The 16315-nt window shown below is 46.6% G+C and overlaps 1 protein-coding gene across 4 annotated transcripts in view; it reads right to left on the minus strand.

The window, feature by feature from the left end:
• Cux1 (cut like homeobox 1) overlaps positions 1-16315 on the minus strand; it is a 293336-nt gene that overhangs the window by 207316 nt on the left and 69705 nt on the right. For all 4 annotated transcript variants that reach the window (XM_021161668.2, XM_021161666.2, XM_021161667.2 and 1 more), the window contains exon 2: positions 3995-4105. In XM_021161668.2, coding sequence (XP_021017327.1) covers positions 3995-4105 — 111 coding nt within the window. The remainder of the gene's footprint in view (positions 1-3994; positions 4106-16315) is intronic.

Raw genomic sequence — 16315 nt, forward strand, 5'->3', positions numbered from 1 at the left:
TCTGAAGTAAGTTTGAAGCCAGCTTGGTTACATGAGAACTTGTGGAGGAAGGGAAGAAGGGGGTGGAGGGCTGGCTCATGGGGAAAGCACTCGCCACAAAAACATGAGGCCCTGAGTTTGGATCCCCAGAACCTGCATCAAGCTGGNTGTGGCCACACACATCTATAATCCTACGGTCATATGGGAAGCAGAGACACCAGAACTCCTAGAAGCTTACAGGACAGCTACTCTCTTGCAGACAGCATAGAACAAAAGCCCCTGTCTCAAACAAGGTGGAAGATGAGAATCACCAACACTGAGGCTGTCCACACTCATGCTATAATGCCACACACACACATACATATTCTCATACACACAAACACACACACACCCTCACTTCTCCCCTTCTTTTTTATATTAAGATAGAGAAAAACCACATTGGAGTAAGAAAAGACAATTAAGCATTTTTCTTAACTATCCCATCAAAATTAGCTTATGTCGTGCAAAGCTCATCTAAACACCAGAGTGCCCAGGCTCCTTCTAGAAGCACACCAGGTACTGAAGACACTAATCTGATCTTTGAAATCATATTCAACCAACAAAGACCTGAGTCACAAGACAATCAGTGGTATGGCTTCTCTGAGCATGTGTGAGGCTGTGGGTTCCATCCCCAGCACAGGGTAAATCAAAACCAAGCAGACAAATAAACCAACCAACAAGAGGAGGTGGGGGGAGACCAGGACACAGAAAGACGGATGGACAGACAGACAGACAGACAGACAGACAGATTGAGAAAGACATGGCTCTAACAAGACTCAAAAAAGCAGAAGTGTTTATCTACATGGAAGGTTACTGAGCCATCTGTGGCTTATACAGAGAATACTGTCACATGGATATGTGTATGGTGCAAGGAAAGACTTCATCAGAAGATGCCAGTTATGGGATCCCAAGCACTCAGCTTGCCACATGGCCACGGTCCACTGCCAGGTGGAAGAGATAAAAAGCTAAAGAACAGGGTTAGAATTTCCTCCTCAGGACCCAACTGTCTGACACACGGAAAGGGTTCCATAAATATCTGCAAAATGATTAACTATCAGTACAAACCACCTTAGGGAGTATTTTAAACTGATAACTATTAAATTAGAATTTTCTTTCTTTCTTTTTTTTGGGGGGGAAAAGGGGCAGGAGACCCCCTAAACTATATTTATGAAGCAAAGATCCACTGCACCTAAAGCATTGTATAGTGTTCTAAGCTAATACCAGTTCGTTTCATTTTATATATTAGGTGAGGCTGAGCCTAGGACCTTGTGCATGCTAGGCAAGCATCTTATGGCCCCCAGCCCCTCATAGGCTGTAGGACAGCACTCTACTGCTGAACCATATGCCCACGGCCCTATTTTTACTTACTATTTTAAGACAAGGTCTCACCAAGTTGCTTAGTTGGTCTTGAGCTCACTCTTTACACCAGGCTGGCCTGAAAACAAAGATCCTACTGCCTCAGCTTTCTTCAATAGAAAGACGGCAAGTATGAGTCACAAGACTGGGCTTTCAAATTAATAAAAACACCATGGGTAGTAAATACCAGGTATACAAGTAGCCTATCATAAGCACATACAAACATGCCCCTATTGTGTATGTGTGTGTGTGTGTGTGTGTATGTTCATATGTCCAGATGTACCCAGAAGCTCTGTCCTGATGTCACCATTTTTTAGGGGACAGATAATGATATTAGAACTTTGGATCAGTATATCTTTACTGAGAAATGTATGTAGTCATCAAGTCACCTGAGGCAAACAACAGGGAAAGCAATAGTCCCACAAGACACCCATCATCTGGGACTAGAGAGATGGCTCAGTGATTAAGAACACTTGTTGCTCTTGCAGAGGACCAGGGTTCAGCTCCTATCACNCACATGGTGGGTAATAACTACCTGTACCTTCAGTTCCAGGGCATCCAGAGCCCTTTTCTGGCCTCCTCAGGCACCAGACACACATGTGGTATATAGACATACATGAAGGCAAAACTCATACCTATGATAAATTTTAAAGGTAGAAATTTATGAATAAAAACTGTTTCTTTGGTATAATACTTGGTCTACTCAAAGAGCAGCTATTAATTCTATATGGAGGGTGAGATACGGGGCTAAGATGGCTGAAGGACTTGTAATGCATGAATTCTTGGATTCGATCTCCAGTATCAAGAAAATCAGGTATGGTACTGTATGCCTACAGTCTCAGTACACTTGGGAGCTAGAGGCAAAAGGAGCAGAAATTCAACATTCTCAGACACATTGTGAGGTTTGGGCCAGCCTGGATTCCATGAGATCCTGTTGCTATACTATGTAGATAAATAATGTTTTTAAATCTATAGGGAATGAACCTTTTTAAAGTAAATTTGTACTTACAAAGTAACTGNGATCTACTTCACGTTAACCATAATTTTTAGATTAAAACACTACAACCAATATTGTTGTACTTAGAAGCTTTGTACGCAGTGTCCTGGTGTTATCATTTTTTCTTCAATAGAAGGATGAATTTGTTTATAAATTTCTTGATGTAGTGTCACAAAACTCTAACTTTAAAAGNTAAATGACTGGGTGGTTTAACTACTGGAAATGACCAATGTCACCGAGATAACTAGATGCAAGCAACCTCAAGCAAAGCTGGCGGTCCAGTTCTGCTGCCAGACCCAAGCCTTCCACTCACCTGGGACTCTAGACATATGGCTACAGCTCCTTCCTCCACACTGTCAGACTGTTTCATGTGCCATCGTAGATGCCCATCTTTCCCCCTTTGAGAATCCCAGGTCACAAACTCCACTTCCATCTGAACTCTGGCCTTAAAATCCTTTAAAGATGTCTGATAGAAGATACACTTAACTTAGTTGTGGTGATGTACTCAGGAGGCTGACTGTGGGTCTGAGGGCTAGCCTAGGCTATACAGGGAGCACCTATCTCAAAAAATAAAAGGAAACAACAGCTAGAAAGATTTAGGTGACGGGGAGGTGTCTCAGCCAGCAGAACACTTGCCCAGCATGCAAGGCTTCCTAGATCCCATCCCCAGGATCACATAAACATAGGCGGTGGTGCACACCTGTAATCCCTACACTTGAAAAGTGGAGGAAGGACCAGACTACATAAGAAGGAGAATGCCAGCAGAGCTCCAGCATTAATCTGTTTCCTCCCTACAGAATGGACCAGACAGCCCAAGTTCCTGCTGCCATGCCTTCCCTGCCACACTGTGAGCCTAGGTAACCCTCTTCTTTCAAGCTACTTGTCAGGTATTTTTGTCATGGAAATGAAAAAAGTTACTAATATGACTCCCAACAAACTCCTAAAAGAGAAGCCCGGCCAGGCAGTGGTGGCGCACGCCTTTAATCCCAGCTCTTGGGAGGCAGAGGCAGGCGGATTTCTGAGTTCGAGGCCAGCCTGGGCCACAGAGTGAGTTCCAGGACAGCCAGGGCCACACAGAGAAACCTTGTCTCGAAAAACCAAAAAAAAGAAAAGGGGGGNNGGGGGGAGAGAAGCCCAGACTCTAAAAAGAGTGCACACCCACTACCCTTAACAACCTGTGTCAAGAAACACAGAGGCCATAACAGAGCAAACAAGGTTTTACCAGAAATATTAATGCAATGCATCTTTTGAACACACTGCCGCCTAACATCATGGAAGCCAGTCTGGCATGAAGCCCACTGGCCCCCAGTGGCCCCATAAGGACTTCAGTATCAGAGGCTAGAACAGAGCATGAGCCTGACACTGCTCGTGCCCAGCCTATGCAATGTCTGTACTTGGTATTAACACAAGTCTTACTGATTCAACAACTTGTCTGCTGCCACAGCCCATGGCTTGGATGAGGCACAGACTCTGCCAGGGTGCAGTTGGAGGCATCCAAACAAAGAAATGGGCATCTCACCATGCAATTTTTCTGGGGAATTAGGAAATGTCTCAGTAAATGTTCTACATTTTCCCAGGGGTCATAAGACCCCTTCTGACGACTGTGACACAGTTTCAGCTCACCTCTGGAGTGTTCTTCTTGAATTCTCGGCTCTGCTCAATGAGCCGCTTTCTGGACTGTTCGCTCTCATCTTGCCTGTTTGCCAATACTGTTGCGGTGGCATCAAGTTCTCTCTGTGGGGAGATCCAGAAAGGAAAAGCAAGATTAAAATGTGCAGTTTCCTCAGGAGGGATCATGTGTACCGTGGACTTGAATAAAGAGGAAAGCCCCTGGGAATCAAGTCTCTCAAGGACAGTGTTAAGGATCATAATAAGTATAATACATCTACCCAACACCAGTCCCATAGGCACTAAATAGAGAAAACCAAACTTGCTCAGCATGCTATACGGTGCCCTTTGGCATTGCACAAAGGATTCCTCCCTAGGCCAACACACATAGAAACAGTCTCCCTGCTAAACCACAGTTGGGTCAATGCCNCTCCCCCCACATCTCTTTAGGCCATTCTCCTGAGTTCTAGTCCATTTGTCTAACATGGTGTTTCCCCCCCAGTAGGACTCTACAAGTCTATAGTAGGAACCTGAGACTGGTGATAACAACGGCTGCTTTGCTTCCACTCAACAAATATTTCTTGAAAACTTACTGTAGGCCAGGCATCCCAATTGCAACCATTAAGTTATTAGTTTGCAAGAGGGATCTTTAAAAAGCAAATCCCAAGAATAATTATTTCTATTATCCTGTAAGCTTTTCATAGNCAAGGTTAATCAAACATCCTACATGCCCTGGAGTCTGAGAACCCCCAGGGTGGGTTCCCAGAAGACTGGCCAGGTCTGAGGGCTCTGTTCTGAATGGCAGTCAGTCCTACACAGTGTCAGAGAACCTTTGCCCCAGCCCTGAAGACTCTGGGAGAATCTGCCACGAGGAGCTGCCCTGAGCAGCCTACAGCAGATGGGCCCAGGATGGAGCTCCAGGNTCACAGCAGGTACACAGGCCATGTGGCTGACCACCGAATGGCCTGCTGTCTCATATGCTAAGTCAAGTAAATTCAGTTACTGAACATACGGAGCAGAATATTCTGTGTGGCATTAGTGACTGTTATAAGCGACTCCTCCATCCACAGCAGATCCCATTATCTGATGTCTCTGAGAGAACTAGAAGGCCAAGAAGGCTACCAGAGTCTACCTACCTCCGATTGTCATACATGTTTCTCCCCAATCCCCCAGAGACAGGGTCTTATGTACCCCAGACTAGCCTTAGATTCATTATAAAGCTGGAAAAAAATGACCTTGAATTCCTAATCTTACTGTCTCTGCCTTCTTCCCAGTTGTTAGGATTATAGGCATGCATTAACAGTTCTGGGGATAGAACCCAGGACTTCATGCTTACTCTGTAAGCACTCTAGCAACCAAGTCATATCCCTAATCCCCAGAGAATCTACGAGTCTTAAAAGGAGATGTGCAATGCATGTCCTCAGAGCTGGAGGCACTCACATAACAGCATGGAAGGGCACATGGAAAGGAAATGGTGGGTAGAATAGGGTGTTCGTCACTCAGAAGATATTCCCTGCTACCTCCTGAGCAAGGCTGAGGTGGGAAGTGAAAGCCAACCTGCCTTGTAGAACTTTCCAGAAGGATGTGAAGTAAAGGGAAGGTCCCCCTGCCTCCTCTTCTTTAGAGCTGGAGGCACAGGCATGTATCACCACTCTAGAAATGCCAAGGGTCCCTGCATACTAGGTGCTCTACAAACTGAACAACATCCCCAACCTCCTGCTTCCTTTTTAGTGGAAACAACCCAGTGGGCCAGAAAGCCATCTTGGGTGATGCTTCCCTGGTACCATGATGGTGTGGCTCGTGGCCAGACAAGATGACAGAGAGCTGGAACAACCAACCAGCATGCTGTCAACTTAGAAATCTAAAGACAGTTTAAATGTGGAGAGGGGAACTGTGAGGTGGGGAGAGGCCTCATGCCACACTCTTCCTTTAGTATTTCTGGCATTCAAACAAATCCTGGGTGAGCAAATCCAAAGCAATACTGTGGGCTAGCATTCAAGAACAGATGTCAAAGCGACTGCAGAAAAGAGGGAAACACTGGGCGTTTTGATAGACCACATTTGAAAGTCATCCCAGAGAAGAGGAGGCAGGGGAAAAAGAGCAACCNCCACCAACGTGGGGAAGTGGGATGGAGAAAGAGGCAAGCAAGCAGTCGCAGATAACGCAGAAGGCTTGCAAAAATATAAACAATCTGGCAAGAAGGAGGGCTTAGATGGCTATATTTAAGCAGCAGAAGAAGTTATAACGGGAGACTTGGAGAAGGGCGGAAAAAAGCCAATATTGAAATATGACAGGAACGGGAGAAGTTGATATTTCCTTCCAGGCACAGGCGCATACACACACACACACACACACACACACACAACTTGGAGAAACAGAAAACTGGTGCTGGCTGCTGTTTCAACAGGGATCCTGCCGCTTGCCATGAAGAAGTCTGGGTCTCCAGCTATAGCACAAGTAGCATATCCTGGCTTCTTTAACTGAGTGGGGTGTTCAATGTGGGAACTTGAGGGGTTCTAGCCTTCCCAGTGAGTGAGTACATTTAGGGGATAAAGTAAGAGCACAGGGCTGATGGGCATGGTGGTGTGTTCCTGTAATCCCAGCACTCAGGAGGTGGAAGCAGGAAGATCAGAAGTTCAAGGCCAATTTCTGCTTCACATCAAGTTTGAGACCAGATGGGCACCAAAAGTAAGTAAATCAGGTCAGAAAGAAAGCTCAGTGAGTAACACAGCTGACTTGTGAGCACCAAGACCCGAGTTTAGATTTCAACATCCACATACAAAGCTATGTGTAAGGCTGCCGTTAGAAAGGAAATAGAGGGTTCCTGGAGCTTACCGGCCATCCAGGTGGTACAAAACAACTCCCACTGTAATGAGAAGCTGTCCCCAAAAGGAACAAGATGGATGGTACCTGAGGAGAGACAGCAGAAGCTGTCTTCTGGCATCCAGACATGTACAGGGAAAGGAAGTAGAGTGAGGGTGAGGCACATATGTACACCCACACACACTCTAAAAGACATAGGTCAGACCCTCTGTTTCCTAAGTCCAGCTATTTGTCCTTTGATTCTGAGGTCTCTCTGCAGACTGGTAGGTCAGACAGCTTGAGTTGAACAGGTGGCCTGGTGACTAGGAACCTACATTGCAAAGCCAGTACACCTGGGGCCACTTGCTGCTGGCAGTCAGAGACTCTATGGGGTTCCACCTCACTCCTTTACCCAACCTTGCAGACATATGTGAACCAACTCGAGGAGCCAACAGGGGTCTCCAAATTTAATACTGTGCTGCCTCCTGCCACCACGGAAACAGACTGACACAGTGAGCAGACTGAGCCTTCCGCCAATGCGGGGAGCTTCCACTGCTCCAGATAGGGCTGGTCACATTTGGAAGGCTCAAAGACTTAGGCTAAATTANTCCCCCCAAAATTTAAACCACCTCCAAATCCCGTGTGTAGTGTGTGTGTGTGTTCATTCACATATGGAGGCCAGAGATTAATGGCAGGAATTTTTCTCAGTCACTCTCCCTCACTTTGAGACAGGGTCCCTCACTGCACCTGAAGTTCATAGATTCAGTGAGACTGGGTAGATAATGAGCTCCAGGANTCCATCCACTGGGGCCCACTCCCCCAGAGCTGGGATCGCCGACCTGCACTGACATACCAGCTTTTAATATGGGTGCTGAAGCTCCAAATTCAAGTCCTCATACTTAGTTTAGCATCAGATGCTTGCCTAACTGGACCATCTCCCCAGCCCCCACCAGACCTTTTAGAAGGAGAGTAAGACCTGCATTGTCGAGCTCCAGAAACAAGACAGAGGGAGTAGACAGCTATAAAACTCAAGGCCAATACCGTTTTATTATCTACTGAGCCTGTCTATTCTCAAAGTGTCAAAGACAATGACGTACTAATAAGAGAATCTAATGTGTTGAGAGGAAGGGGAGATGAGAGACCAAAATACAGAATCATCAGCCCATGAGTCACAGGTCACATGGAAACAGGAGCACAGAGAGTCCCACATCTGAAAGGCATTAAGATGCAAAAAGGGGGAAAACTGGAACTAACATACTGCCTGTGAACAGCACTATTTGGCATAGGCACCGATGGATGATTCTGTGGTGATTGTTAAAAACAGGGAAAAAAATGATTTTTACATGGAACCAAAAATCCTATGTAGGACATGGGACAGTCATCAAGATATACCTAGTCAAAATCAGCAAATCATCCCACGGGACTTACACCTCGCACTCTCTCCACATGCTGGCCAGACTCTAATGGCTTCCAGAAGGAAACAGAAGAAACCTGAACTGTGTTTGCTCNTAAGAGCCGGTGAAGAAGGAACTTACTCTGAGGTGTGTACTCTGGCTGTTTCTTGGAAAAATGGGAATGTATTAATTTTTAAAGCCCTTCCATCCAGGTTCAATAGCACAGGCCTTTAGTTCCAGCTAGTTGGCAGGTTGAGGGAAGAAGATCATTACAGTTCAGGAGCTCAAAGCCAGCTTCAGCAACATAGCAAAACTCATCTCTGGGGGTGTGGTCTATCATTAGAACACTTGCCTATAATCCTCCAGTAAGAGGCTAGAGGCGTGGCTCAGTGGTAGAGCCCCTGCCTAGAATTCCCCAGTGAGGGACTGGGGTGTGGCTCAGCTATAGAATATCTGCTAGAATTTCCCAGTGAGGGCCTGGTGTTCAGTGGCATAGTATGTGCCTAACTTGTAGGAGTTCCATCCCTAGCAAAAAGAGAAAGGAGTTGAGATGAGCCATCTTTTGCCAAACAGCTTTGCCTTTTAAAATGTACTCACTGGCCAGAGGGGGAAAGGGAGAGAAGAGAAGTGGAGGAGGCTTCCATGTCAGCTATAGCCATTCACAAAAATACACCCAGCCAGAAACTACTTGCCCTATGTTGACCCTAGGTCCCAGGTTGACAGGGTTGGCAATATACACATGAACTCACAACCTGGCATATCCAACAAGGTAGAAAACACTAGAAAAATCACTAAAACATCTGAGCAATACACCTCATATAGAAACTGTTTTCTTTTTCAAAGAGGTCCCTCCCTAGATGACTGGATGACAAGGTCCAGGGTGAAACTCTGGCTTTTGAAGCACACAGCCCCTGAACAGCATGTGGCTTACATGGCACCTCTTGGTGCGCTGTATGTCACGCCAAAAAGGGAAGCTAGTGAGTGTCTTCTTCATCCCTCAAGGTTATTCCACTGGCCAGGCTGAGAGCCCCTGCCCTTCCTCAGAAGAGCTTTCAAAGGCACAGCCAAGACTCAGGATCATTATGAAGAGCCCATAGCTATTGGCAAGTCCCTTGTGTGTATGAGCTCACATACATACAAGCAGGCCTTCCTTGTCCTGAGGGACAGCAGTAGGGCTATTTGCCCTGAACTTTGGGTTTTTGGGTTTTTTTTTCCCTCTGTCTATGACAGATCCTCAAAGGGTTCCTAATAGTTCCAAGTTTCTCTCTGTGGGGACTCNAGCCTCTGGACCAAGTGAAAACAAACCAACAAATACCATACAATACCTATGTGAAAGCAACTGTTACTGGGCATGGTAGTGCTAGCCTGCTGTCCCAGCACCTTGAAGGCTTAGGCAGGACGAATGGGGATTGGAGCCAGCCTGGGCTAAATAGAAACCTGTCTTGGAAGGAAGGAAGGAAGGAAGGAAGGAAGGAAGGAAGGAAGGAAGGAAGGAAGGAAGGAAGGAGAAAAAGAAAAGCACGTGAAGAGGATGTTTAAAATCAGTCTGAATGGTTGCTGAGATGGCTCAGCAGGTAAAGGCATTTACAACCAAGCATGACCATCTGAGTTTGATCTCTTGGATCCACAAAGTATAAAGGACCAACTGCTGCAAGTTGTCCTCTGACCTCCACAAACACACCATGGAGTGCAAACGTGCATGTGCATCCACACATGCTGACACACAAAAGTAAGTGGAAATGTAATGTTTCAAATTAGTCTTGAGACCACCAATGATGATTTTGAAATTACTCACCCTAAAAGCATGTCTTTTTTTTTTCTTTTGCTATAGTAAGAATGCACCTGCAGTGTACCCCACTTCTTCTGAGGCTCTCTCTTACTCAAGCCTTCAGGAGCAGGCCTCTCTATACCATTGGCTAGGCTTTCTACTGAGTGGGTTTCCTTAGACCTGCAAAGCAGTCTCCATGGCCACTGCAGCCTCTTGGCAAATCAGAATCAGTGCCCTAACTGATGCATCAGTAACACAAGCAAAGTGTTCTTTCACATTATCTCTACACTTTTTAAAAATTGTGTGTGTGGGAGAGAGAGGGTAAGGGAAGGAGGAAAAGGAGGGAGAGGGAGAACACAACTTTGGGGAGTCGGTTCTCTCCATCCATCCTGTGTGTCCTGAGAACTAAACTCAGGTCATTAGTCTTAGCTNCAAGCACCTTTCTTTACCACTGACTCTTCTTGCTGACCCAAACTCTACCTTTAATCTGAGAACTCATTTCAGATGCTCTCCCCTTAGAGACTGCCTGTCAAACCCATGAGAACAGCTACAGCTCACAGAGGAATTGTCAATGNCATCAATGCAAGTAAAAACTGAGCTGCTGTATACACAGAGGCAGGCCTCCATTACTACCCAGGCAGTTCGCTCATACTCTAGCTCCCACATTTGTTTGGACTAATAGAATGTATTCCAGTTTCAAAGGATTGAAGATTCAAGGCTGAGCCACCCATCAAATTCTCNTCGCCTCTTCTAGCCCCCACTCAAAATATCTGTCTGGGGCTAGNGGTGTGGCTCAGCATTAGAGTGTTTCCCCAATACAAGGCTAAGGACACAGTACATGACCTGTCTAGGATCCTCCAGTCAGAGCTGAGAGCTTAGCTCAGTGGTACAGCTCCGGTCTAGAACTCCCCAGGGAGGGGCTGGGGACATAGCTCAGTGGTAGAACTCTGGCCTAGCATACACCAGTGAGGATCCAGGGGTGTTGCTGGGCATAGATTGATTGACTGTCCAGCAGTGAGAGGCCCTGGGTTCCATCCCCAGTACTGCAAAATGGATGGATGGATGGATGGATGGATGGATGGATGGATGGATGGATGGATGGAGACGCCCTCTAGTCAGTGGCATGGACGAGAACTTGGGCTCCTCCCTCCCACAGCCTGTGGTAGCCTTGGTCAGTTGGTGTCTCCTCTCTGGAGATTAATTAAGATAACGCATCTCAAGTTCAGGGCACAGTAACTGTTACATCAAGGTTAATTTCTCTTTACTAGTGAAGCCACACACTTGGCCTTAGCCCTGGATTCACTCTGCCACCAGCATCCTCGACCAGGATAGGAGCTATGGAGACTGTCAGATAAACCAGAAGAAATACAAGCTGAGGGGACTGCTGTCTATCAGAGAAGAAGAGAGAAGCAGGAAAGATCAACAAGACAGAAGGAAATGTGCTGATGGAGAAAAGTGGGAGAGGCTGGGGAAGAAGGCAAATCCTTCTGAAGGGAAGGCACCTAAGTTTCTGTGAAAGGCCTCTGTCTTTACTGCACTGGGGCACAGGTAGGCTAAGTACTCACTCTCTCAGGACTTACCCTGAACTGTGCTCTATGTGACAGAACATAGACAGCTTCAGAGACACTAGGAGCCTTGTCACTGTCACCCAGGGCCAGCAGTGGACAAGGTAATACCATCTGCAGAGCAGTAGCCAGCCAGGTCAAAGGGGCTGTGAGGGGCAGGCTAAGGTTAGACAGCAGCACATGTGTCTGTCTCTTCAACGAGAAGTATAAAAATGACCTCCCCTAAATATGTACACCCACAGGAATCAAACTATCCATTGCAAATACACACACACACACACACACACACACACACACACACACATACACACACACACCTTCTTACACAGGCTCAGGATTTCTACAGAAATCTTTATAGGCACAAAACCTCTTGCAGCAGAGAAAGAAATGGGGTGAGACCTCTAGGGATTAGGGAGTCCCTATATAGAAGCCACAGTACTACTGAATCAGGCTGACTGCCCATGGACCCTAAAGGCATCTGGGCATGGTAAAGACAGGGCAGTTTGGAAAAGAGATGCACACCAGAACAGCCAATATCAACCTCTCCTACTAAACACTGGGATAAGCTGGTAGGGGCNGTGCTGGTAATCAACATGGAGCAATGAGGGAAAATGGACAAATGGAGCTGAAAGGTAGGCCTAGGAGGCACCACGGCTGGGGATACAGACCTACATACAGAGGTTCACAGGCCAGACTGGGTTACACAGATAACTCCTACCACATAAAAAGAGGGGGATTGGAGGATGGACAGGTAGCCCAGCAACTCTTGCTGCTCTTCCAGACAACCTGATTTTGATTCCCAGGACCTACCATAAGATGGCTTGCAACTGCCTCTAACTCCAGTTCCAAAGGATCTGATATCCTTTTCTGTCTCTACAGGCACCCACACCTACTCGCCCACCCACTGGAAGGGGGCAGAGAGATACACAAAAATAAAAATAAAATCTGTTAAGAAAAGACATACTGTTTTCTAACTAGAGGAACAAAAAAGGTGGGGAGGGACAAAATGGGCAAGTGTACAAGTCCTTGCCAGTAAATGACCTTCCCAGGGACCTGGGGGGAGGGGGGGGGGCAGGACCTCCATGTTGTAAGCCTTGGAGAGCAACCTTTGTGTGTGACAGTTGGCCATCTTCATCCCCCTTTAAAATGAGGGTTAACCAATGAGCAGGAAACCTCTTCACACAACCTTACTNCGCACAGGAGCTGGGTTTACATGGTTTACCTGATCTCAAGGACACACCGTGTTCTGCGGCAAACCCAGAGTAAATGAGATGAGAAAGGATAACGTGGGCTGTTGAGATGGCTTTGTGGTTTGCTGGCAAGCCTGACAACCTGATCTCGATCACCAGATCTTAGAACCAGATCCACAACGTTGTCCTTAGACCTCCACATGTATGCCATAGAACACAGACAGGCACACAAGGTGCACTAATACAATAAATAAATGTAAAAAAAGAACATTNAACTTCAGAATGAATAATTTGTGGACTCCAAATTCCTTTAAGAAATACCACCCTGGCTTGTAAGGAACAGCACTGAACTTCAGCTCTAGAACCAGTCTGAACCACTTGTACCTGGTGGCCTTCAACAAGTCATGTCACCCACAGAATGGGCACAGTGCCTTACAGGTCCTTCTAGAGAAGGGTGAAAAGGTCTAGTGAGACAGACCATAGTCTAAGCAGTTGTTGTGGCTGTTACACCTGGTGTTCTGGGCCCCATAGACATCTACACAGCAGCAACAACCCCCAAACCTGCTAAGAGTGGTACTGCATGCTTAAGGTTGTGGGGAGCAGTTGCTACTGTTAGCTGCCTGTGACCATTAGTGCTAATTGTCAATTTGACAAAAATCTAAAGTTGCCCAAGAGATGGGTCTCTTGATGTGCCTGTGGGGACATCTTGACTGCATTAACTGTGGAGAAGAGGCCAGCCCTATTCCCTGGCTGGGATCCTGCACCGGACAATGGAGAAGGGGAGCCAAGTAGCACATGCATTCACCGAGCTCTGGTTCTCGCTAGNAACGTGATGAGGCCAGTTGCTCCAAGCTCCTGCTATCTTGATGTTGCTGCGAAAATGCACTATACCTTGAACTGTGAGCTAAAATAAACCCTTACCTCCCTAACGTTGTTTTTACAAAGGTATTTTATCATAGCAATAGGAAAAGAAACCAAAACTCCATGCGAGCATGAGGATCTGACTTTGCTCCCCTCCCCCAGCATCCATGTTTTTTAAATAGCTGGTCATGGGGGGATGTACTTGTAGTCCCAGGCGATTCCTTGTGCTAGNCTACTCTGCGTTCTGGGCCATATAAGCCTTTCAGTGAATCTCTTAAGATGGAGAAATTTTAACCAAGAGACCCAAGATTTGGAGGGTTGTAGTTTTGCTTTACACCCATCACAACCTACCCCCAACCCAGAGCAAAAATAAACCGCAGCTGCATCTGACAAGCCTTGCACCACATACAATACCTGCTAGACTCTAAGATACTAAGACGTGAGAGACAGCGTCCCGAGGTGAATAACGAAATATACTGAACATCAGACAGCAGGCGTTCTAAGAGCAGCCAGTGTCAGGCGGGGAGGGGAAGTCAGCCTTTTAAACTGTACAGAGGGATATGGCTTTACAGATCAGCTGGACAGTATGCATTGCCTGGTACTGGACTGTTTCTGAAAAGTCTACCTCAGGCACTAGGTTCTTTGGACACAAATAAGGCAGCCTGACTTCTGTCTTCAGCCTCTTGGCTCCAAACAGGAGTCACCTTCCTCTTTCTTCTCCCAACTGTCCTCAGAGCCCTCCTGAGCCTCACCAGAAGCACACCAGCCTTCCACCATGCCCAGCCCAAGGCTGGATCCTGATGTCTGTCTGTCTGTCAATCAGTTAGTTTGGCCCCAGGTTGTCTTGTGCCTGAGCTAAAAAGAAAATGTCCCTTCATCCCTGATTTGGTCCAGTGTACTTTGCCTCCTGTGTCCCCAGACCATAGTACCCACCACCCCCCAGCAGGGCCCTGCCTAGGAAACATGGTTCTGTGGACACTGCCAAGATGAACCTGGGGGAGAAGCAGCCACAGNCCTTCGTTACTCTGTTCTCTAAGCAGTTACTGCTAACAACTGTCTGGGAGATGCTTCCTCCAAGGCTCCCTCTGCTTGGGCCTTTCAGAGTTCACTCAGAATACACTCGGAGACAAATTCAATCCGTTATTCACTTGGTCACTGATATGACATGCTGCCCACCTAAATCACACGGTGCACCTCAGTGGAGGGATGTGCTCAGTTGGTAGAGAATCTGCCTACCATGTCCGAAGCTCTAAGTTGGCTCTTCGGCCCTGCATAAACTGGACATGGTGGTGCACAGCTATACTCTCAGCACTCAGGAGACTAAAACAGGAGGAAAAGTGGTCTGATGCCAGGCTGGCTTACATAGTGAAAGACTGGTGGTCTTTTTGTTTGTTTTTTTGTTTTTTGTTTTTTTTAAATAAGAGGGCCAGTGGAATAGCTGCTTTAGTATGGGTGCCACCCACAGAGCCTGAGAACCTGCATTCGATCCCCGGGGATCCACATGGAGGAAGGAGAGAATCGATGAGTTTACTCAAGTCAGCCTGCCCAGTGCTCTAGCCAAAACACATCATGGACATACAGAGCCAAACTTCTGCACAACAGAGACAGGCCTGAGAGCTCTCTTCAGAGGACTGACCCAGCAGCATATTAACTGGACTAAGGGAGACAAGCAGGCTGGAGCATCTAAACTGCACTTCCCAGCAGCTGCACAGGTAAAAATTAAATCAAGATCTCAGTTTCTCTGGGCTGGGGATGTAGCTTACTTGGTAGAGTACTTGTCTAGTGTGCAGAAAGCCCTGAGTTAAGTCTCCAATACTACCCAAAATGAGCATGGTGACACATGCCCATCATCCCTGCACTTGGGAGATGAAGTTAGAAGTTCAAGGTCATCCTCAGCTATATAAAGAGTTTAATGCAGCCTGGGCTATATATGGGGCCCTATCTCAGAAATAACACAAGGCTACTTTGGCTTCTTAGTCACTAACCACACGTCAAGGATCACAATGGTAACATAAAGTCTGTTGGCCCTATTAGTTGGTCCAGAAAAGTCTGTTAGACAGTGCTGGTTTTCTGACCTTCCAGGTTTTAAGGGTCATGACAGAACCAGGTACAGTGCCTGTTGAACATAGATGAAGGCTTAGGTTCAATCCCCAGCACAGGGAATGGAGGTATATGACTATAATCTCAGAAAATACTGGTGCCCATTTTGTGGGCAGGAAACTGAGGGCCAGATGGAAGTACAGCCTTGTCTAGATTCCCCACAGGAAGGAAAGAACTGAATATGTCTGTTGCCCAATTTTTGACTGTGGGAAACCCACCCTGTCTCCTCCCCATGCTCAGAGCCAATACAGATCCCCTTTTCCAGGAAACAAGAACGGGTGAGTAGGTCATCTTAGAGAAAATGAGGCAGGCAGAGGGAAGCCATTGTGTTTTAATCTCAAAATAATCACACCACTGCCAAGAGGAATAACCCTGATCTCATCTAGGCTGGTAGAAATGTTTTCCTCCTAAAGTATTTGTTTCAGAAATAAGCCTTTAATTTGAACACTTTGGGAGCCAACATTTCTGTCTGTTGAAAATATTTATCTCCATTGTTTGGCAGGAATCAATTTGTTAGGGCATCAGCCACTCTGGCAAAGGTTCCATGCTACTTCCCTGGGAAAGCGCTGACGGCTAAGCTGCCTTGCAGATATATTCATTCTCTCTCTCTCTCTCTCTCTCTCTCTCTCTCTCTCTCTCTCTCTCTCTCTCTCTCT

Source organism: Mus caroli, chromosome 5 (genome assembly GCF_900094665.2).
Source record: "Mus caroli chromosome 5, CAROLI_EIJ_v1.1, whole genome shotgun sequence".
Taxonomy (NCBI): Eukaryota; Metazoa; Chordata; class Mammalia; order Rodentia; family Muridae; genus Mus; species Mus caroli.